This window comes from Prinia subflava, chromosome 9 (genome assembly GCF_021018805.1).
Source record: "Prinia subflava isolate CZ2003 ecotype Zambia chromosome 9, Cam_Psub_1.2, whole genome shotgun sequence".
NCBI lineage: Eukaryota > Metazoa > Chordata > Aves > Passeriformes > Cisticolidae > Prinia > Prinia subflava.
Genome location: NC_086255.1, coordinates 17,824,070 through 17,847,711, shown reverse-complemented (window position 1 = coordinate 17,847,711; position 23,642 = coordinate 17,824,070). Strand labels below are relative to the sequence as shown.

Sequence of the window (23,642 nt, the reverse complement as noted above, 5' to 3'; positions counted from 1 at the left end):
ATTATAGAACCATTTTATCACAAAGTCCCTTACCACTGAACCTGATGCAAAGTGGCAGTTAGGGGGAAGAAAACAGCTTGTCTTGCTAAAATGTGGATTAGTTTCCAGCACTAGAAGTAAAAAAGGAGAGTCTTTAATCTGTCAGTAAACTATATGTTGGTCTCCTTCTATTGAAACAATAAAACAATAAACATGGAAGGATACTCTCTCTCTTTATACTCACCACTGATTGTGTTCTGAGTTGAGTGGATAGAGAGGAAGTCATAACTCCTTTGCTTTCCATTCAAATTGATGTGCATTTCCGACTGGGATAGCCCTGATAAAGATCTGCATGGCAGGAAGGGAAGACTGTTGCAATAAAAAATCAGCAATGGTATTTAGCACTCTTCATTGTCATTAGTCTGTCAGAGCCAAGTTGGGAATGCACAGGTTTATAGCCTTTCAATGAGTATTCTTATTTCTGGGACATATTTCATTTTAGAGGAGAAGTAATAACAGCTGCCATTAGACCACTCTTGTCATGACTGATTCCTCCTGTGTTTTGGTCTAAGCTGACTGCAGGTATCAGGAACACAGCAAGCTTCACCATCATTCATTTAGCCCTGCTGCCCATTTAGACAGAACCATGTCTGAAAGTTTTTCTGGTAATTCATGTTCTCCTTGACTCTATTCTAACTCTTAGTATTCTAAAAGACACTAGAATTCATCAAAGGCCTTGAGGCTGTGCAGCTATAGTAACCACCTACACGGGTGAATGTACCAAAACAAAGAGGGAGTTCTTGCACTGTTCTCTAAGATTTACACATTTGGACGTGGAGAAATCAACTAAGTAATGATCTCTGCATTCCTGATCTAAACCAGCTTCTGATGGTTTAGTTCACATACTGTAATTTCCAGTGAAGATACATAGACATGAAAGATTTGCATTTATCCTCTCTCATTTTTATACTTCCCCATAACCCTATTAGTAGTTTCTTCTTGAGTCTGGTACAAATTTAAATGTCATTCTTTTTCAAGTTCTTCTCTGTTGGTCTATTAACTTCCTGCCTGCATTTGCATTACTGCCAGCACCGTGGAGCCCCACACCTTTTGGTGTGAGCACAAAAACTTAAAAAAAAAATTGTTTATGTCTGAGTCTTCTTACACATGTTCAGAGAGATAAAGCAAGCCTACCTGCCAAGATTGCTTTTGTCTCTAGTCCTGTTGTTGGTTTCCACACTGAGGTTATCACAAGATTTGCTCATCATCCCAGCAGAAAGGTTTTCCAGGTTTGCTCCATAGAGCACATTCTCTGAGCGAGATAGTCTCTGAATAAGGGCAAGGTGCTCACGCTGAGCCGCATAAGCAGAATTTGATTTGTCTATTTCCACAAATTTACTGTCCTCTGAATGAGAAGCAAGAGAAGGGAAGAAGCAAAGACAAATCCCCTGATATTATCACATCTTTTTAAGCTCAAAGGAACTTTAAATAAAATCTTTTAAATGTGCCAGAAAAAATATTGACATATACAGATATAATTGTTCTTTTATCCTTGAGAATACCTAGGCCTTGGGGTGAGTAGGAGTTTTCTTTCATAAAATGTATATGCTGCATTTAGGTTTAATTTCTGTGAATTATATTTCAAATTCACTTTCCAAAAAGACAGGTGAAATGTACAACCCTTTATAATTTAGACCTGAATATATCTATAAAGTGTGTTTTGTAAATGATTAATGTACAAGAAACATCTATCTTATGAATTATATGGTTGGGAGTTTCTCATCCTTCACAGGCCTTCCACTCCAGCATATTTATATCTCAGGAACTCTAGGAACACATGCTCTCCAAAGTTCAGAGAGACACCAAGGAACTGAGTCATTTGCACAGGTGAAGTCAAATGGGGACCATCTTGGTGGCAACACGTCCTGTCCAGTTGTCTACTTTTCTGTGAGATCTACTGCTTGCTTAATGACACCTGGGCTCTGCTCTATACAAATCTGTCCTCTCAAAAGATTTCATTTTTCTGAAACAAGGTGGTGCTGAAGGAGACATTAATTTATTTAGGTTCTCAATGGGTGGGCTTGAGAGGTGACTTGGAGGACAGAGAGAGAGCAGGCAATTGGAGACACATTGGAAAGCAAAACAAAAGCTCAACTTGAAACAGGCTAGCATAAACATAAGCTTAAATACTGCTTGTACATGACAGCTAAACTCCCGTGTGTTTTCCTAAAAAATGGTAGCCTGAATACAGCTTTCTAGAACACTACTCTGCAGCATTAAATCTAGGTTCCCTCTTTCCTCAGTGGCTTTGATCAGAGGCATTTCTCAAGGCATCAGAAGGCTTAACTGCCCAGAGTATATGTGCAGCCTGGGTGTTGCCACGGCGATTCTGAAGTAGTGGTTTGCTTCAACTTTTGAAGTGATGGTGACTTATACACCTGAACAGTGCATCAGAAGCAGAAGCATGCAGAAAGAGCCTCATAGTCTCTTACAGCCTCACTGTGGTGGCAAAGGCCATGTCCTATGGTCCCAGTAACAAAAAAGAGCATTTATACCTCACCTGGTGAAGTTTGCCGAAGTTGCCTAGAATTCATCTGTGCATTGAATTTGTGCTGGGCAGAGCAGAGGTCCAGTAGGTATTTACACGTCTTCGTTGTATCAGTAATGAAGGTGTGTTTCTTGCCACTGAAGCTGCTTTCAATCATGAATTTTTTTCTCTGAGGGGGAAAAAACCCTACAGGTTGCTTCATATATCAGTCATTACACTGAGGCACTGACAGTTCATTTATATAATCCTGTTGGTTTGTTCAGTTGTATTTATGCCTGACTGCATCCCTTTTGGAGGCTGTCAATGTCTGTTGTAAATTCAGCACTTGTAAGCCAGGTGTCTGTCATTGGGATCATAATTCTTCTATGTCGGAATTCAAGAGCCTTAGGACATTGAATGCATTGATAGCATGTTGCTAAAACTGCAAAATTTGGCCCTACAGATGCTAAAATTATTAAACAAATTTAATATGAAAAGGAACATATCTTCAAGGGGGAGAAGGACCATTTTTGGAGAACAAACAAGCCAGGAAATGTGTGATTCAGTTTGACACCTAAACTGTACAATAGTACATTAATATACCTCTAATGTTAAAATCCCATTTAGGAATGGGTCACAGTCTTTTCACCAATACTGGTTTGTTAGCAGACATCAATATACTAATAGATGAGGATGGGGATAATGAGATCTGGGAGGTGGAAGATATGATCCCATGACCTGATGTAGGCAGAAAAACTGAAGAAAAGAGCAGTAAAGACAAAAGAGGAATGAATATGGGATATGCTGTAGAGAAATTTGTTAAAGTCTCTGTAACAGTGAGCACCAGATTGTTGAGTTTTACAGTAATTTGTTTTTGGCCTCAGATAAATACTGCAGAACTATACCTTGGTAAAAAACCTCAGTATCTTTGTATCCACATCCAGATCCAGCTTTGATTTTAAACTCTTTTCAGAAAGGACTTGCCCATATAGTGTGACTCTAATTCTCTCTCTGAATGCAATAAATTTATCAAAGCAACAGGCAGTCAAGTAGTAGAGTAGTAAAGAGATTCAGTTAATTCAAACTCACATGAGCAGAAATTCTCTCTGTTTCACGCCACTGGAATCTTAAACTGGCAATTCTTGTGTGATTTTTGTTCTCATAGACAATGATGCCTTTGGCACAGATTCCCAGGATGATGTCCCCTTCTGTTCCTTTCTTCTCTTGGGATACACGATAGAATAACACTCCATATTCAGGAAGTTGCTGTGTCACCTTGTAGAGAAAAAGTGCTTTTACCATGCCTTACTTAAAACTTTCATGGGAATAAAAGTTAGGTAGATGAAGGAGAAAATGCTTTTGAGCGTCTGAGGAGCCAGTGTCTGCCCCTGCCATCTAACCATGCAGGGAATATTCTGAGGAGCTCACCCAGGGGTTCTGGGGGTTCATCCTTGTCTTTCTACCTCCTGTACTTGGCCACAAAAGTGTTAAAATGTGACTCAGACACTTCACAGGACTATGGAATATGATCAGGATTAACTGTCTGGTCTGCAGACCAATATGAGTTTATCCTAAAACCTTTTATTTTCTTTCTGGAAAGCTACTGTAGAATCCTCAAATGACTTTTCAATTGTGATCAGAGATTTTCAGTGACCAAAATAAAACACTTTAAGAAGATCTGTTTTTTCAAAAAGTAACCATAGTACAAATGTTCAGGTCCTGAAAACTGGGGCATCTATAATCACTAGCTGAATCTGGGTTTTAATTTTTAATCCCTTTTATATTTGGAATTTACATGTTCTTGCCATGGGGTCTATCTTTCTCACTTTGTATGAAGTGTTGTCTCCTTCTACAGACTTATTCATTGAAACAGATACTAACAAAGCTGCTTTTCTTCATTGGATTTGCCATGCATGATGGGACTGTCATTAAGGCTAAGCTTCAATCTATTTCTTCAATTGCACTGACAGTGTTAGATGAGGAACTAATATAATTAAATAGCAACTGAACTAAAATGATGCTATAAATAACAGCATGTGGCACTGAAGCAAAATGACTACTGGTATTTATCCATTATCTAATCCCTGATATTTTTCATTTGATGTAAAGCAGAGAGGTTTGGGCAGAAAGAGATATTAGCAGGGAAAAGTTAAATCCCATATCATCATGACACTTTAGAGCACTAGAGAAACAGTCAAGTAAGAAAATACTTCAGATAATTCCTTCCTCACTTCCAAGGTTCACAGATACTTTTAAGCAAACAATCACTACATGTTTAGAAAGTGGGTGAACAGCTGCTGTAATTTCAGAAGTCAAAAAAGTGCTTATTCTCATATTTTATAAACTTCTGGAGCTCAGACATGTTGGCAATGTGCCAAAATTTTACATCAAACCTCAGAATGCTTGCTGTAAATACACCAAAATGTGTTATAAAAACTCTCAGTGATGAGTGACAGTATCTACAGCAGAATGAAATTCTGAGGTTTTGTTGACTATTCAAATTTTTTCACCATATCTAAAATCCACTGTATCAGGCAAGAAAAAAGACAATGGTAGAGACTGGCTTTCTACCTCAAAATTAATGAATAGTGTTAGGAGTATGGCAAATTACCTTTAAAAATTCTAGCTCAGCTTCATCCTCAAACAGGGAGCGATTCATGCGGTGTAATTTAGCAAGCTCTCGCTGTACATATGCCAGGGTCATTTTCTCTATTCGACTTACTGGAACGTAGTCTTCAACACGAAAATAGCTCTTTCCATGCATCTGTGGGGGGGAAAATTGAAAAAACAAAGGGACAGGAGCCTTTTGTTCTTTCTTGACTTTTCTTCTCCAATTCATTTCATTTTCAGGGTAACCCATCTGCAGAAGTCACCCTGCTGCTGTTTTCCAAAGGAAAGTGGGAACAGCACCTAGTGCCCTGACAGCCAAATTGCCTCTTTTCCCCTGTGCTCAAAGCACACACACTTCTTTGGGCAGAGAGGAGAAAGGAGCTGGGCCTACAGGAATGTCCTGCACTTGGAGCTGACAGCTACAGCTGCATCTGTACAACCCACAGTGGGGGATCCATTGCCATGATAGATCTGACCACATGGATCAGACCACTCAAGAGGTCAATTAACAGAGCTACACTGATTTACATAGCTGAAGGTATGAAAGACAACATAAATGGGTGTTTTCTATACACTTGAAAACTAGGACAGCCTGTTCAGATATACAGAGACTTCCCTGCCTTTGCAGCTTGTGGATCTGAGCCTACACATGAAATAGCTGTGAAGTCTGAAGTGTTCATTTGCTTTTCTCTTCCCTATTTACTAACCTCTTTAAACCCCTCTGCATGTCCAAGCTGGGCCAGTGTTGGAAACTTTCTACAGATTTTCTGGGGTTTTAGGATATATTATCAATTATGAAGGACCTAGACTCTCTCATCATTCTGCCATATTTCCTGGCAAATTCATCTGGCTTATTACTACTCCATAATCAGGAAAGTTTGTAATTTTAAAAATGAAGTCTGAAGGATTTATCTGCAGGACTTAACTGAAGTTCTCTGCCATTCATATTTCTTCTTTATATGCTATGTGACAAAAAAAAGCTGCAAAAGTTGTAGAGAGAGACCTCTGAGAAATACTGTATTATTTCTCCACACCTCAGAAGCATAATTGCCAAGCTCTGCCTGTAGAGCCAAAGCACCGAGTTTCAGGGCAGTCTCATCACTGCAATATAATCGCTCCTCCAAAATATCTTTACGAAGCTGCAGGTAAAACTGATGCCTTGTCAAGCCGTGCCTGGAATAGAAAGGGGTTTAGAAAGTCAGGAGGAGCTTTGAATGGTATCCCTAAATGCTACTGCTTTTCCTTCAGTCAGCAGAATTGTGCACTTACTGAATAACATTGAAGTGGTTGACAAAGAATTTTATCCTTAGAAAGAGTGTGAAATTAATGATGGACATTTTCTTCTTGGGTTGGTCATTCCAGCCATCTGGGGCCACTTTGTAGAGTTTGGTCTCCTCATCCAAAAAGAAGAATTCTTTACCTGAAATGAGAATTTTGGGCGATGTGATAAACCTGGATATACTTAAGCAGCTTAAAGTTCTGCTGTCTTCATAGAGTGCATCACTAGCAATAAAAAATAAAATGGATTGGGGATGTCAGCTGAGATTTACATCTCTGTGTCATGATTTAACTTATTGCTCCTTTGATGGAGAAGTTAGGACAGTATGTAATTTTGGATTACAAATGTTAGATGCTGGATTAGTATGGTGTCTGTGAAGTCACTTGAGGATTCATGGGGCTTGCATTACACACAAGGTGTGTACTCTTTTCCAGTGCCTCAGCTGTGCCTGCCATCAGAAGGGGACTAGGGAGATGTGGGTCTGGTAGATGACATAGCTGAACCTGAACTCCCACTTATATCGAGGAATAAACACAGGCAGCCTTTCCCAGTGCAGTGCTTCTTGGAATTTCTACTGGAGCAGCATGGCTCAATACTATTTGAGTGCAAGGCTGAGACACAGCCTTTTCTGCCTGAGAATATCAGCCAGTAAATCTTGTATGGCTGTGCTGATGCACAGTCCTAGGGCAGACATCAGTGCAGTGCAGTTTAAATCAACATACCTTACTTTTTCACAAGCTTTGTACTTGCTTCCACCTAAGGATCTTAAAGGATCTTACTGGAACTCATTGATAAAGTGACTACAGAGGCACTGAGGGACAGAGCTGTCACTGTACTTAGCTGTCTCATTACCTTTCAGGTAAGCCAAGCCAAAGTAGAAATGTTCCACCAAGTTTGCATACGCCACCACGGTGTTGAAAACATCTCTTGCCTTAGTCTTGATGTCACATTGCACCTCAAGGCACTGGCCATTTAGTAGAATTACATTGAGATCCCTTTGGGACAAATAGGATTTCCCTTTTTTAGTCTAAGGACATACAAGAAAGAATGAAGAATGAGTGACATGTACAAGCAATGCAAGTTCCACAGCATTTTATTACTGAGGCCCACTGGTAGCCTGTCTCTATACAACCTGATGGAATTGGTCACCACACCAAGCTACTCTCTACCTCCCTTCTCATAAATTAATATCACAAACATTTCTATTTTTAAAAAAACCTAGAGAATCACAACAAAACAGCTGGGCTTACTCAAATTCTCCAGTCACCAGTGTTAGTCTAGATTTGGGGCTAATTCCAAATTCACTTTGCCCTTATTTTTAACGCTGTCTGCTGTCAACTTTCTACCTTATCTTAATGAAACATAAAGTATGTTCTTGCAAGCTGGATAAGTCCCATACATTGGAACTAGACATCATATTGCAGACTTGCTGTACAGTTTTTGTCTCAAAAGTCTAGGGCTAAAGTGAGCACTCTTAGCTGAGAAGGATAAATTAAGCTTTTTTTTTGTACCAACAGAAATAACTAAATAGCACTAAGAATTAAAGCACATCCTTTCAAGTCTCAATACCTCTGCAGGAACCCTAACTTGTTTTGAGAGAGGAACATGGAAAGAATACTGGATTGAGACTCAGGTGCAAATTACAAAGAGCCCTGACTAAAATGTCACTGGATTATTTCTAAATTTGTAATGTTCATACTTACTACAATTGATCCAGGCAGCTGTAAGGTCACTGGTGGCTCACTAGACAAAATAATAAATTCTGGACCTGAAAACTGCAAGGAGGCAATTTAGAAGTTTAGTAAGTCTTAATGGACTGTAGATCCCAAACATAAGTGTCAATGAAACCCATTTCTATTGATCTCTATGCTGGACCTAATTGACCTCAGTGTCTAATAAGGTGCAAATGCTGACTGATGATTTCTCTCTGCTTGGGGTCTCTCCTTTGTTGAGCCTCCAGGGTCTAAGTAGGGGTGAGCTCATGATGAAGCCTTTTCTTCTGTAAAGGCACTTAATCAAGATCTGTTTCATTTGCAGGGCACCTATTTTCATGACACTTATAGAAACTTAATTTATTCTGAGACCTTTTCTCATTTGATTCCCAAATTACTCTGAGGACAATCACGGATTCGTAAACACATACATACACACTCGCTGTGATTGAATAAACCCAGCTTCCCCAGGAACTAGCCTGAAATGCAGAGCTTTCTTCCCCATAATAAAGGCTGACTGATGGTTCTTAGTAGTAGACATTGTATTCTTTTGTTTTAACTTCAAATACCTTCAACATTTTTTTACTATCTTTTTTTCTTGCTCAGCATGCATCTCACCTAATTTTATATACTGGGTTTTCATCAGATACATCTATGCTTTTAGATCCATTAAACAGGCAGAAATAATTAAATGTCTTCAAGTAATAAGATGTGAATCCTTCCAGCCATTCACCATGGCTTAGTAACTTGACCCATTTAGATACTTTAAAAAAAATAGTATTTGTTCAATAATAATAGTATGGTCCTATCCACAGACAATGCACTCTTGTATCACATTAAAAAGGGACTAGCACTGTGTTGTAACAGTTGCTGAACTCCTTCTGTGAAAGGCTGTTATCATTCTCACAAAAATCATAATAATAAAATTTAAAACAAAATTTATATGAGAAAAGGTAATTTTCCAAAGTGTCTAATTGAAACTCTTGACCAAACATTTGTCATTGGTCCCCGTTGATCATCTGAACTGGGAAGAGGTGAAACCATCAGCCTACAACCTGTCCCTTCTTGTTCCTCAACAGAAAAACTCCATATGAAGGGTCATGGTGGAGATTTCTGTGATTCAGTTATTTCTGAATTTTTGCAATCCAACTTGTAAAGAAACATTATCCTTTGCATTTAACAGAGTCCTACCACAACTTAGGAACTAGAAATAGTCAATTAGGAGAACGACTATCCAGGCACATTTACTGCCAGCCTATGCTTTCTGTCCAGACATGCACTGTAAAAAAAAAATTTAGGTCCTTTGAGTACCATTGGCTGGCAAATGTTTGGGTTAAGTGTCTGTAAATTTTTTTGCTCTTCTGAAGCTGCTGTCAAAGTGGTTGGTGAAAACAGTCCATATGGTGTTTGATGCTTGCAGAAATCACATATGTAGGTCAGAGAGGGTTCAATTATCAGCTTTTGTATAGTCTTTATGGACAATTGCTTTTACTGCTTTCAGTTCTGACAGCACAACTGGATCATACCTAATTTGGAGTGTGTCAATTTAGAATACTCATCTAATAAGATGACTCGATAGCTAATATGCATATCACTGTCAAAAAAAAAAAATAGATGAGAGGTTTCTCTTTAGTGATATTCACATTTTAAAATCAGCTTATATGTTTTTCATCATTCACCTTTTCCTTCCTCTGGAACAAACATTTCTGTGGTGCAGCAGCTGCTGAGTAGTCCTTTGTAGACACAGAGAAGGTGGAGCCCAGGCTTAGCAGGTTCTGTCGGCCGTTCTTCTGAGTTCCATTCGGGATCTCTTCTACAGCGCTCACCGACCTTTAAAGGAAATGTCATAGTGAGAAAAATATATAACAATCAACACAACACCAGCTTGGGGACAGAGAGCATAAATATTGTGAAGTCCAGGGCAATGTCTGTTATAAGCTCTTAATTGTTTCTTTACAAAAAAAAAAAAAAAAAAAAAAAAAAAAAAAAAAAAAAGAATTTAACATGAGTAATATTACTGGGCCCTTTGTAAATAAATCTAAACTCTGCTTTGATTCAATAGAGTCAAGTTTGTTTCTTTTTTTTCATTTGGTGAGCCAGATCAAGCTGGTTTAAGTTTAGTGAAGCCAACAGGCAAAGAGTGTAGCCGCATTCCCTTCTGGAATTCTACAGGATGAAGCAAATTACTCATTTATTATTTTCTCAAGAAAAAAATTTCAGAAAGCCTTAACATTTGTTGTTACGTTATTCAGAATTTTCCAGGAATGGGAATTAAATTATTTGAATACTAATGCATTAGGATAAATTAATGTTCTAGGGAACTGAGGGAATTAATTTTCAATTTAATTAAGAAAAACGTGTGTGAAATCTCAGATCAGAAAGCTGTCCTTGTATTATAGTTTTAATGCAGAAAGTAATGATGTTGTCCATGTGAGCAGATGTGTTTCCTTAGAATAAACTTCAAATATACTATGTACTCAATGAACAAATAATGATTAGGTAGTTCAGAAGGTGGGGTTTCATTGAGGTGGATTTTTGTTAATTACATTTTTTCAACAAATGCCGAAGACACATGGAAGCTTTTCCATTATGCCAAAGTTTCATCCTTTTCTTTTGCACATTGCAGACTTACTTCAGGAAACTATTCAAGGAATTTCTAAAAATTTTTAACAAATTAACTGGAGTAGTTTCTCATCTCTTCTACATAGTATCCAATAATGGTGAATGTGGGAGTAGTTCAAAGCTACAGTAGGTGGGGTTCAGAGATTCTTTGTTAAGAAGACTTTCTTTTCCTGTGGAAAACACATCCTGTTAGGTGAGAGATGCCAGATTTGACAGTTACGTCTTCTTTAGATATAGACCAGAGCCTTGCTTGCAAGATTCCCTTTGTGAGATGTAAATTATGTTAATTGGGCTGCCTACAGAATAAGCAGGATGATTACTAAGTGTTATAGATAGTAAACCCATCACTAATTTTTGTGTTGGTTGTACTCCTACATGGGAAACTGGTGAATTCCAAAGTAATTTCAACTCCACTGCTGTCATGGTACTTGTAATAGGATGATGACTGTGGTAGAAATTCAGTTGCAGGTGCTTACAACCAGGAGTGGGGTTTACAGTCCTTGAAGTTCTATGGGAAACAGCTTGCTGGGAGTTTGGAGAACAGAGTTTGTCTTTGAGCAGAAGAGGGGAACTTATTCTTGGCAGCATGATTTTAGATCAAGCATATTAAGATCATACCCAGGTTGTTAGTCAGAGGCATTGCAATTGCTCTGAAGTACTCGGTAAATAAATCCTCTGTTACTCATATAACTGCTAGATATATGATGCATATATAAATGTCTGTGAACACACATATAAATGTGTGTATGTGTAGTTAGACAAGTAGACAGAGACCTCTTTCTTGACAAAAGCAGCCACTATCCTTCAATCTGCTTGTACATCTCTCTGGTTGCAATTTTACAGGTGTACTGGGATATCACATATTGCCCAGATTATCATGAAGTTCAAACTGTTTACTCAGGACACATTTAATTGGGAGTTGATCTAAATTGAGCATTTCCTGTGGGCCTCAATTATTTGTGTCATGGTTAAAAGAAGAAACTCCTGTTTAACTGGGTCAAGAACCCAATTTAAATGGGATGTCTGTAGGGATTACATGGTGCTTAACTATGGGATTCTGGTCTTTGTGGTGCCTTGAGACTGACAGTACTTACATCTCTTTTTCGTTTGGATGATTATAGCTGCACTGTGTAAACACCCAGTCTAGAAAACTCTTATTTGGCAGCAGTGGTGTTTTCCTGGCTTTTGAAAAGGAGTCAGTATCACTGGTACAATTCTCAATTTTCTTTGTCAATGTCTGCAGGGGCTGCTGTGCATGCCATGGCTGAAACGAGGCTAATCCTCATGGCAGAGCAGAGGTCTTTATGCTCGTGTCCCTGGGTTACTTGTAACTCTCCAGTAAAGTGGCAATGCAGGGCTGGATATGACTGACACAAGTGAGAAAAATCAGTCTAAGGACTGAGGTGGAAATGCAAATGAAAACTATGCATGATGTACATGGTCTGACATAACCACTCCAGAACACATAAGGTGTGACAGCACTTTAATGTGACAGCAAGGCAAAATCTGAATGTGGAGAAATAAGGACTCTGACAGAATGCCTTGATGGGGAAAATGATGACTAGTCATACCTTTTCAACAGAATTTTTTCCTTCATGAAATTACATAATTATTAAGGTTAGAAAAAGACCTCTAAGATCATCAAGTCCATCCTTTCACAGTCTCTGTGGAGCAGCTTCTCAGTTGTTTCAGTCACAGAGGGCTAGTGCTGTGTCCCTGCCTGGTGGAGACACAGCTGGGGACAGCTGTTCTGGGAGGCCTGTGGCATCTGGCAGGACACAGGGGTACAGAGTCAAGGTGGAAATCCTGAATTTGCTTGTTTTGCATGGATTGTTCAGGGCCCAAGTTCCATTTCACTAGAACTTTTGGACTATTCCACTTGGAACCAAACCAAATCTAGATGAACATTATTTATTTATAGTACATAATAGAATATTATGTGTTTATTAAGTTATTTATTATATAGAAATATCTATTATCAAAACAGGCTCAGATGGCAATTCAGGCATTTTCTGATACTGACATTGCCACACTAGTTGCTAGCTTCACTTGGTTATAAAACAGCTTCCATCTTGTAAAAATCTGAATTGAGTTTACCTGTTTATGAAGAGCTTGTAGCTACTTTGTGTCCTTGACCCACTAAGTGTGGTGTCACATGACCTGTGTGTCTCTGGAACTCTCCCTGAAATAAATAAAAGAAACTTCAAAATTCAAGTGATAGTAGCAGCACTCAGCATCAGATGTTGGGACAATTACAACAGGGAAGAAATCTAGACTGGCAACTTCCTCTCTTGTGTCCTCACTTGGACATGATAAATGGCTATTTAATAAGGTTAATGAATACTACACCAGCAGTATTCCCAGTTCCATAGTTATTGTTACTTCCTCTCCATAACCCTTTATGTGAATGTAATTTGGAAAACAGCTATGTAAGTACAATGGCTGCCATTTCCATCTGTATGGGGGTAATTTGTGAAATAGCTTTTTCTCTTCAGAAATTATGCCGAATTTTTGTTCTTCTATTTTCAGACATAAAATGGGCGGAAAAGACCATGAAACTTTTCTGACTTAATAAGAGTAGACTATAAAATCAATTAAATGAAAATTATTATATCTATTCTATGGGTTACTTGCTATGTTAAATATATTGCAAATGTTTTTTACATTGTAAAAACATGGTGGGAGTAGTGGATGGTTTGTGGGTCCTTAGCAAATATAGATTGCATTGTTTTTCACCTTCAATCATCTTTGTTGCTACAGAATGGACAGATTTTGCTTTTTCCAAATACCTGAAGGTTGAAATTTAGAGGCAGAACCAGAGAGGGTTATGCAAGTTCTATGAATATTTCTTGTATCAGCAGAGATGTTTCAAATCTTTAGAGAATCTTTAGGGAAGAGTGAGAAGGTTAAATTTTCCTTCACTCCACTGATCTTTCTTCATTTCACTGATCTTATATGAAGAATTGCATATTACACTATTACATAAGCAGGATGATAGAGGTGGTAAGACAAGCTGTGTGGAAGCAATCATTTAGATCAAATATTCATGCACTACACCCTAAGATTTCAGTCTGAATTCCAATATGAAAACGTGACACTGAATTCTGGTGTACCAACCAACCGCAATTTTAAAACCTAGAAAATCTACAGTCGCATTGCTAAAATAAGCATAAACATGTGGGGTTTTGTCAAGCTGCAGATGGTAGTGACAAAATGTGAGATTTGAGATAAGCTAGTTAGCAAAGTTAAGATTCAATCCTGTGTTCTCAAACTACATGCTTTTTAATGAGAAAACCTTACAAAATTCTCTGCTTGCCCTGTGTTTTTCACATAATTGGATACATATATTTTGACAAGCACAAAAAATTCCCCTTAGTCTTTCTATTTCAGCTGTTACAGCAGTGGGACAACTTGGCTACTTTCAGTGGCCATACTGCCATGCTTTGATCACAAATCCAGCCCACACCTGGCATTAAATTAACATGAATCTTCAAAGAAGTTGATCTGTAGATTTACCATATGTTAAATGAGCTTCTAAAGTACAGGCTTGATAGAGATATTGATCTCCTTTGATAATGGTGCTATACTAGATGGTAGCATTTCTTTCCAGAGAAGAATGTGGCTTTTTTAAATATTTTATGAAAGAATGTTTGTAACAAACAAGCTCTCACATTCTGTGTTTACTCATGTATTTTTAGAATCTTGTCTTACAAAATCCTGTGTATGAACAGCTATCAGTGTTTCAGTGGAGACTGAGACATGCACAAAGTCACTGGAATGAGCCTTTGTCAAGTTTATGACCAAAATATTTTTAAGTGCTTATAAAACGGCTTCTGTTCCGAGTTTACCTTCACTATGTGTGACTGCATATGTGACTGACATGTATTTGTCAGTCAGGGAGCAGCTACCGTCTCAGGTTTTATTGCTGCTGGTTTTGATTGAAATTCTGGAGCTTCAAAAAAGTACCTTGCAGGAGGAGAGCAGTAACATGAGTAACCTCACTTTCCTCATCCTTGGCCTGAGGGCTTGGAGTGAGAGGCTATGACATGATGGGTTTTTTCCCAGGGTGTGCCCAATTTCTCTCTGAGTTATGTCCTCACAGAAAATTGACTCTTAGATATTATTTATAGATTCAACTGATTTCAAAGCTGACAGATTGACATTGCCCACCATATACATTTATGGGGTGGCCCCACCTTTTCTGTGTCATGACCCCATGTGCCAAAAAGATAATGTCAGGCTTTGTGATCTGCTGAACAGCTTTACCTGGCAAAGGGGACATGAAACAAGAAAGAGGTGATGCAGCTACATGGTAACCAGGGAATATATAGCTTTACAGTAGGACACAAGTGAAAAAGAATCTAATACAAAAGTATCTTTCTTTTCTACATCTTAGCACAAATACACTTCCTAAGTCACATAACCATAAATTGCACGGGAGTATCTATCACCTGGTACATGGTCAGTCCCACACTTTGAAGACAGAAGAGATGAACACATAATTCAAAACCATAATCTTTTATAAAAATCTTACCTCTCCTGTGTCCTCGGTTAGACAGTATCAAAGATGTACTTTCAGAAATACTATTAGAGTCACTGTAATCCACAGAAAGTTGTCTGTAATCTTCTGTTGACTGACTATAGTTCATTAATCTAGACCCTTTGTCTGGAAACAGAAAGGAAACGTGGTAAATCATATACTTTGATTTTAAATCATTGTATTTGCATGTTAATGTAAATAACATCTGGACGGGCTAATTTTTATATAGTCCACATCCTTCTGTCTTCTAATCCTGACTCAGATTCCTTAAAGGCTGAGGAAAGCTTGGTAACTTCTTTCTATTTCTTGCATAATCTTATTCTGATCAAAACTGGTTTTCATAGTTCTCAGCTGTTCCATATAAAACAAATCTAACATTAATTCTGTTCTACATGGTTAACCGAAAGGTTTCAAAGTGCAGATAATCTGCAGAATTCTTATTCCTTGTACTGAGGTACAAAACCTTGAGCTATAACTTTTTCTTTCTGTGTGCAGGGTGGACAATTCCCAGACAGAATCCAGAATCCAGCTTTCAGAATCAGATGCAGAAAATCCATTAAGGGGTCATCCTGATTCACTAGGATGTACATATTTTTCTTGCACACTGACTTTACTTGGTTTGCATTCTCTCTGGTCCTTTTACAGACTCTCTGAAGCATAATTTTTAATTAAGAACAAAGGAAGAAATGGAATGCTGTCTTGCAAAGTGCACCTCACTCATTTTCAGTGTAACTGACGCCCTAACTCGCTGAAGTCCTTTGGCAAGTGTAATGAACTAAATTACTGGCAAACACAGAGATCACACCAGATAAATAATCCCTAGAACCAGTGTAAGGAAACTGGCAGGAGTTTGTGGCTAATACGGGGTTAAAGATGGGGCCATCCCTTTTGGCAGCAGCAAGTGGGAATCTACAAGCTCAGTTCCTGAGTAAGTGAACTGATATGGCTTGAGGGGTAGTTTGTCTGTATGTTTACAAAAGGATCCCCTTTTCTGATAACCAGTAATACCTAATAGAAGTGTTCCAGATGTATTTACATCTGTGTTTGATTCTAGCTGATTTCATGGATCATATGTGTGATTAGCTGAATAGGAATTGTATTGCTCATATGCCTAATGCTGAGCATATCAAAAAAGAATCCTGTGTAGCTTGGGCCAGCTTTTCCCTTGCCCCAAAATCGGAGATCTCTGTGAAAGTGAACAGTACAGTGTAGATACTAGAAAAAGGTACAGTTAGAGAATTACACTGAGGCATAATAAATCTTGATCTTAGTAAAATGAAGTAAAAAAATTGGTATATACTGGCTTATTTATATAGTGAACAGTATTTGGTCTTGTCTTGAAATCACTCCAGCAATTCATTTATAAAACATCTTTTGAATAGGAAATTAAACTAAAATCAAAAAAGAAACCACAAATCTTTGCTTGAGCAATCAAATAGGAAAGATGGATATATATTCCTTAATGGCAGGAGGATAACCTCAGAGAATCCCACCTTCAAAAATACACTGGAGTATACAAAGTACAAAAGTAGTTCTGAAAGTAGAGGAGTTTTATATGCACAGGTTTTATGCAAAGTGCTTTAAGAGTCAAATCTGTGCAAGCTGATTTGTTATCATTGCTTCACAGCCCTGAGACAATTGTGCTTTGTGGAAATAAGGAAAAGAAACCTCACTGACTTGCCTCAGAGTCTTTCCATTGTGAAGTAATTTATATGTAAAGCAATAACTGTCCTATCCAACACTACATGTAATCACTACAGCTTGAAATTAAACTATCCATCTGCCTTGGGAAAGACACAGAAAAGGCTGTCTGTATCCTTATTAGAGAGTTCAGATTATAAATCTTTCTTTACCTTGGTGAAAATTCATCTGGGATGACAGTGTTGAGGTGTCCAATATTTTTTCATGCAGTCTTTTCCTTATCACATGACTTCTATTCAGCTGAGAGGCTGTGCTGTCTTCTGTGACCACCTGCTCTGTCTAGAGTGCAGTAATATTGAAAGTCAATGTCATGTGAATATGTGAACTTCAGACTCTCATAATGAAGTGATCCTTGCCCTCTGGCTGTCAGAGGCTGCTTATTTGCTTTGTATAAGCAGCTTATTTTTCTCAGATGAACACAAAGCGGGGCTGAGTATGTTGGCTCCATGCTCTCATGCTAGCTAAGTTTAAGAGGGGACACCCTCTGTTACAATAGCAAAGAGAGTAAGAAGGAGTGCAAGGGAAAAGTTATTCTCAGAATCTTAATGAATACTGATTGAGAACAAAAAAAATCTGGTATATTTTCTTCCATTGTCATTCAGCTTATCAACAAAAATGGGGTTTGATATTTTAAATTTTGAAAAAACTTATGTTCTTGATTATTAAGACCTCATGTGGCCAGGCTTGATTGCACAGCAGACATTCATTTCCACTCTAGGACAATGAATTAATTTCCTAACATGATGTAAATGAGATTTCTTTGAATTTCATGAAGAAAGTCTGAAACTAGAGTGCCAATGGAGAAATCTTTACTGTTGTGTAAAGTCCTTTACTTTGACTAATATGGGGTCTCTTTACAATCTTGTAAACCAATCATAAGATTGCTTCAGTACTAACCAAAGAAATTAAGATACTGTAAGTACAAAAGCTCAGTCACTTCCCATGAGTGTAGAAATGGTGTGTGAGAGAGCTTCATTGCTTTATTTGCTTATACACGTGCTCACAGAGTTCCCTGCCTACAAGTTTAGAATCAAGTCTCACTTCCTTAATCCACACAAGCATTAATTTCAACAATCACTCACCCGTGCCCCGTGTTGCTGTGTACCTGTCTCACCACAGAAGAGGAGATGACTGGAGTATGAGACTAATACCCACCTCACTGACACTTCCCACTGCAAACTGAACCATTTTCTTTATGTAGAATTTTGCTGGTAAGGAAGCAGATTCCTTCTGATGTGCTTCGTATGCTTCCAGAATGGATTCAGGAGGAAGTCTTCTGTGTGGCAGATCTTCACACAGTGTCAGGAGGAGGGTATGTAGCTGGTCACTCAGCTGGAGGGACTGAGTCAAAACAGAGGTACTGTTAAATGACATCTCCCAGGGGACTGAAATCCTGTGTAAACTGGGACCAGGAATTTCTGTAAGCCTTTCACTCTGGGTGAGAAACATGCACTGAATTCCTTTAGACTTTGGGAGAATTCCAGACAAGCAGCATAACAGCACTGAATGAACCTTTAGTGGGATCCAGGATAGCCTTGGAGGGGATTGACATCTCCAAGAATGATCGTTGGCCCAAGCAGGGGCTTCTTGTTGACAGACAGTTCAGTTTGCTCCAGAGCTTTGTTAATTAGACTGTGAATCAAAGATTCATGGAAGTAACATATGTGGTAGCATTAGCTTCAAAAAGGTGAAGAGTTATACCAACCCAAATTATTGTCATGGAGACCAGATACTTATATTTTAAGGCCATTTAGTGTATAAAGCTTTTTCTCTTAGAATGTGAAAAGGAGGTTAAATCTACTAGAAGCCTGGGCTCTCCAAATTGAGAACAAACAACCAAAAGCATTAGTATAGAAATGAAACAAAATGTATGTTACAAGTCTTTGAAAGGATTCTGGGTAAGCAAGAAATTTACCATTTCAGCTAGCAGAGATACTGATGGAATTTGCTCAGAAATAAGGGGAGTTATTTAGTTTTATTCTTCCATCCCATTTTTGAAAAAGCACATAAATGTGCACAGCACCACAGTCATGCCAAAATTATCTTTGTTTAAGTCCTGTCTATCTTAGAATAATAGAATCAGAGAATAATTTAGGTTGAAAAAGACCTTTAACATTATTGAGTGCAATCATAAACCTAACACCGGCAAGTCCATCACTAAATGATGACCCGAAGTGCCACAACTATAAATCTTTTAAATATCTCCAGGGATGAGATTCACCCACTTCCCTGGGTAGCTTGTTCCTAATTGTCTTGGAATAAATAATCTTCATCATTAAAAACAAGGTACAATTCATCTTAAGAAGAGAAATTCTGGTTTTTGAAGAAATAGAAGGAAAAAAAGGGAAAGGAAAGATGAGCTTCAACTAAATTCCCTGATTTGCATGAACTGGTGTTTTTAGTGAACCTTAGACCTTAACACAAGCTCTTCAATTTGTTTCTAGATCCAAAACACTAAGCCCCTCTTAGTGATACTTCAGACTATGCCTGTCATTCTTTGAACCTACCAGAATAAAAGAAAACAAAAATGTGTTACTGGCCTGGTTTGGAGGAACCTGGTAATCTGCTGACCAATAGAGGGTCATTCCTAAGGAATACACCAGCATCTATCAAAACAGAAAAGGAAACCCTGTAAGAAATCAATTCTTAGTACAGAAAAACCTCATACTAGACACACCATCTTTTTGTGTCTTTGGTCACAAAATGGCAGAAATGACACAGATGATTTTTTAAAAAACTAGATTAAATCTAGTTTTTTAAATCTAGTATCTAAAAGCAAAATATTGACTCTTAGCTTATGGACTAGGTTACATGCAATTAGTGATGCCTTTTTCTGGTCTTAAAAAATTGAGAGCTAGACACAGTTAAAGGATAAGGGTTTTTTACCTCAGTGTTTTAATAAGGATCCTTATGGTGCACTGTTTTGCCAAAGTGGGATGCGCTGCAGTGCGCCCACACAACAGATCGCATCTACAATTTATAAACCTTACAAATTAGCATATCTAACAAGGATGCCCCAGTGGGAGGCCTGGATGAATGGTGTGATATCCCCCCATGCAAGGAATTCCCCCCTGGATGGGCCAAATCTCTAGTTTACAGGGTATGTTCTAGACAAGACCTTGGTTTCCCAAGATAGTAAAAAATCATCTAAGATGACAGAAAAAATCATCTTGGCATCATTACCACTGTACAGCTTGAGGGGCTGAGCCAGGCTGCCCTCTGTTCAATGATGCCAGGAGTAGGGAAAGAAATTTGAACTCCTTTCTGAATTTTGAAGCTCTCCCATTGCTGATTAAAACTCTCCCCTCCCTGTGGGACTGACTAGCTGTTATATGCAGGAAAATAATTACTGGAATAAGGCTGCCTATTCCACAGCTTCCTTTTTCTGCCTAGTGTCTAAGTGGTCAATTATGTGGGAATCTGAAAATACTGTGTTCTGCCTGAAGGGAGCATGTGGTCTGAGTGGCGTTTAAAACTTTTAGGTGCCTGAATGTTGTATCTTACTGTCTTACCAGAGAGACTCATTTGTCAAAGAGAAGAAAAATAAATTGTTAACAAAGCTGAACATATTTCTGACTTCCTGGGACTGCTTCCACCCTCTGATTGTACAGATACTGCAGTCCTGCTGCTTCTGGGATTACAATTACCATATCTTCTTGAACACCATTTTATAGAAATATTCTTCCTTTCTGTGGGCCTTTGCAAATAACACATTTCTGCAGGCCTGTGGGACTGATGTTCAGAACTGATTTTCATGTTGACATGCATCCAATCCAATGGCAAGCTGCAAGATACATGTAAATCTTTCTAACTACAGCCTAATTTGATTAAAATGGGGTCTAAAAAAAAGTTTTATTAGAAATGGGGTGTGACAGTAGGTGCGTGGTATGTTGCATTAAAACCCACAAGCTTGTCTTCATGAGGTGCTGTGAAGATGCACTTTGCAATATGCCTCACCTTTGTTAGTCCAAAGTGCTGGTTTTTATTTGGGCGATGGAGCAATTCTGGTGGACTGAAAGGGGCAGCTTCTATCTGGGATGCATTGTTTTGGAAGAACAAATTTCCTTCAGCAGACAGAAGTACTGACCATGGGCAAATCACACAGATGGCAGGGTCTGAAAAATGTTGTAGTAGATAATGGAGATCTTAGTGTTGAATTCACTGCACTCAGAAAATCATATTTCTGGCATCTCCCCTGTATAACCAGACTCATCACTGGAGTTGTACCCACAATGACTTGCCTGACCTTCCTTACTCAACTGGCATGATGCTATTCAGAGGCAGGTAACCTTCCCTGTGCTCCAGGAAACTGGATTCAGCTTCAGAATGACTCCAGCTTGGCATCACTTCTGGACCTGAGCTCTCTAAATACAAGTTTTAGCAGCCTTACACCTGGCCTATAGTCCAGCTTGGTCAGACCTACTTATTCTTGGTTTAGTTTTCATGTTCAGATACTCTAAATTGATCTGGCACAGCATAGGGAACATAGGCTGATTATCTTCTTTTTTTTTTCTTTTTTTTTCCCCCCCCGTTAAATTTTATTTTGTTTAGTCAGCAATCAAAAGAGCACAGTGTCAGCTTAGTGTCTGGCACAGTGTCAGTAGATGGACCTGTGCTGAACCTATCCAGGTGGGTATCTGTGTGCTTCCCTTCTTTGCACATTTCTGGTGCTTGTGTTTCCTGGGCTGCTATATCCCCTTGGTACACCAGTTAATAGAGAACGGATGCTATAGTCAACCTGCTGTAGTGTTCCAGCCCATTAAAAACTAGTTGGTAGTTAATTTGCACTCCTCCAGCTATAGTAGAAGTTACACATCACTTATTTTTGTCTTTTGTATTTTGATTCTACATGCTTATGTGGTAAGAACTCGTCCATTCTCCCCTCAAAAGGAATACTCATTCACATAAACAGTTCTCAAAATGTGACAGGTTGCTCAGCTGTGCTCTCTTGCTCAGTTGTGCTCTGTGCTCTCTCAAGCTGGCCTGCTTGGCAAGCAATCATCATAATGATAAGTCACATTATTATCATCAAGGATAAAAGTCTCTTACCAGCTGAATGGAGAGCCATGTGGACTTGCCTGTCCTTCTCTATCCATCCATGAAGGACATGAGCCTAGCTGGCACTGCACTTTCTCTGGGTGCAAGTTATTCAGACTTTAGGAAGGACTCCTCTGTCTGCATATAATTGCACTTAGATTAATTACTACCTGATGTTTAATTTGAAGAAAAAAAAACCCAACCAAAACCCAAACTGTGTGAAGACCTTCTATGTCAGTACAGCAATCTGCACATAATCCCAGCAGCACTGAAAGATTTCTCACTTTTGTTAGCAATATGCTGTTTGTACCATTAGGTTATTTCTCTCAACCAACCTCCACAAACAAACAAACAAACAAACTCAAAAGAATTAAAATAACTCAAGAATTAATTTCCAAGGGTAAGAACCCTAGAAAGGATACCTGTCACCTCACCTTTGTGAAGATCCTCCAGAAGTTGCATTGTGGACAGGTACAGGAGTGCCCATATTTCCTCTTCCTCCAGAGGGCTTCCTTTTGCCCACAGGACCTCGGCCAATGTCACACAGGAACTGCTCATGCCTGCTGCAGTAGATACTGGGTTTTGGACACACTAAAGTGGACTCAATTGCTCAAGAGAAACCCTACGGATTATAGCTGCACCATTCTCTCACAGTAAGAAATACTTTGTGAACCACTCTGCTTTTTTTTTTTTTGTTCAGAATAGGTAGGTATTGTTTATCCCTTTGTTAATCTGCATAAACAAAGGGGACTGAATTAAGTGACTTCCTGCAATTTTTGAGCCCTTTTACTCATCATTTGAAATCACTCATAAGATTCTGTGGAGCAAATAGTTTTTACTCAGGTCCTTCATGAATATGTACTGTTCAGATTTTGTGAGTGGTTATTTGAATGACAGGTGATTGATTTTGCTGCTTAATTGGACGTTCCTGTCTACAAAAACATGAAACAGTTTATTTAAGAAAAAAGATGACAATGCAAAAGATATGCCCTGTAACATAAAAGGTTTATAAACAATGCTGCAGAGCAATTAAATTTCATTCATTGCTCAGCAGATTGATCAGTAAAAGCTGGTAAATTCTCTTACTAAATTCATTGATGAGAGATTTTCTTGCTCACATATCTTAGACTCAGTGCTTGTAGTTTATCCCTTCCAATATACGTATAAACTTGCTTTGTTTCACTAAACCAAATTAAAAGATGACTCTTTTTGAACTGCTGAATTTAGTGGCTCCCAGCACACTGTCCTATCTGACAAATACATAACACCTGGTCCATTACAGAAGGATATGGGTCCACACACTCACCCTGTTTTTTCTCAGTTGCGACACAGCATCAGATCATTTAGACAAAGGCACTCTATAATGTATCCTAATTTCATGCCCTACCTACAGGAAAAGTATTTTCGTAATCCCAGCCAACCAGAAACTGACTTGTGACTTGAAGCATCATGGCTGCTTTTCCTTCAAATGTTTTGTCATGCTAAATATTTTCAAAGAAGGCTTTGCTCTTCATAAATGCATCTGATCTTTCCATCTAATGAGTTTTACATTTCTGTAATTTACTAATCTAGTCAGAGCTGCTCTAGGTCTACCCATCAGTAAGGAAAACTGAATCCAAACTTCAAATTTCCTAA

At 38.5% G+C, this 23,642-nt stretch overlaps 1 protein-coding gene across 6 annotated transcripts in view; it reads right to left on the bottom strand.

Annotated features, from left to right (window-relative positions):
• Positions 1-23,642, bottom strand: part of FRMPD2 (FERM and PDZ domain containing 2) — a 66,474-nt gene that overhangs the window by 33,440 nt on the left and 9,392 nt on the right. For 5 of the 6 annotated variants that reach the window (XM_063405707.1, XM_063405712.1, XM_063405713.1 and 2 more), the window contains 17 exons: positions 22,442-22,570; positions 20,928-21,085; positions 19,511-19,576; positions 18,126-18,311; positions 17,123-17,249; positions 15,264-15,395; positions 12,827-12,911; positions 9,787-9,937; positions 8,099-8,170; positions 7,248-7,422; positions 6,386-6,536; positions 6,151-6,289; positions 5,118-5,270; positions 3,596-3,781; positions 2,540-2,696; positions 1,174-1,384; positions 224-327 (listed from right to left, as the gene is read on the bottom strand). In XM_063405707.1, the coding sequence (XP_063261777.1) occupies positions 224-327; positions 1,174-1,384; positions 2,540-2,696; positions 3,596-3,781; positions 5,118-5,270; positions 6,151-6,289; positions 6,386-6,536; positions 7,248-7,422; positions 8,099-8,170; positions 9,787-9,937; positions 12,827-12,911; positions 15,264-15,395; positions 17,123-17,249; positions 18,126-18,311; positions 19,511-19,576; positions 20,928-21,085; positions 22,442-22,570 (2,382 nt within the window). The remainder of the gene's footprint in view (positions 1-223; positions 328-1,173; positions 1,385-2,539; positions 2,697-3,595; positions 3,782-5,117; positions 5,271-6,150; positions 6,290-6,385; positions 6,537-7,247; positions 7,423-8,098; positions 8,171-9,786; positions 9,938-12,826; positions 12,912-15,263; positions 15,396-17,122; positions 17,250-18,125; positions 18,312-19,510; positions 19,577-20,927; positions 21,086-22,441; positions 22,571-23,642) is intronic. The other variant, XM_063405709.1, reaches the window with a different exon arrangement.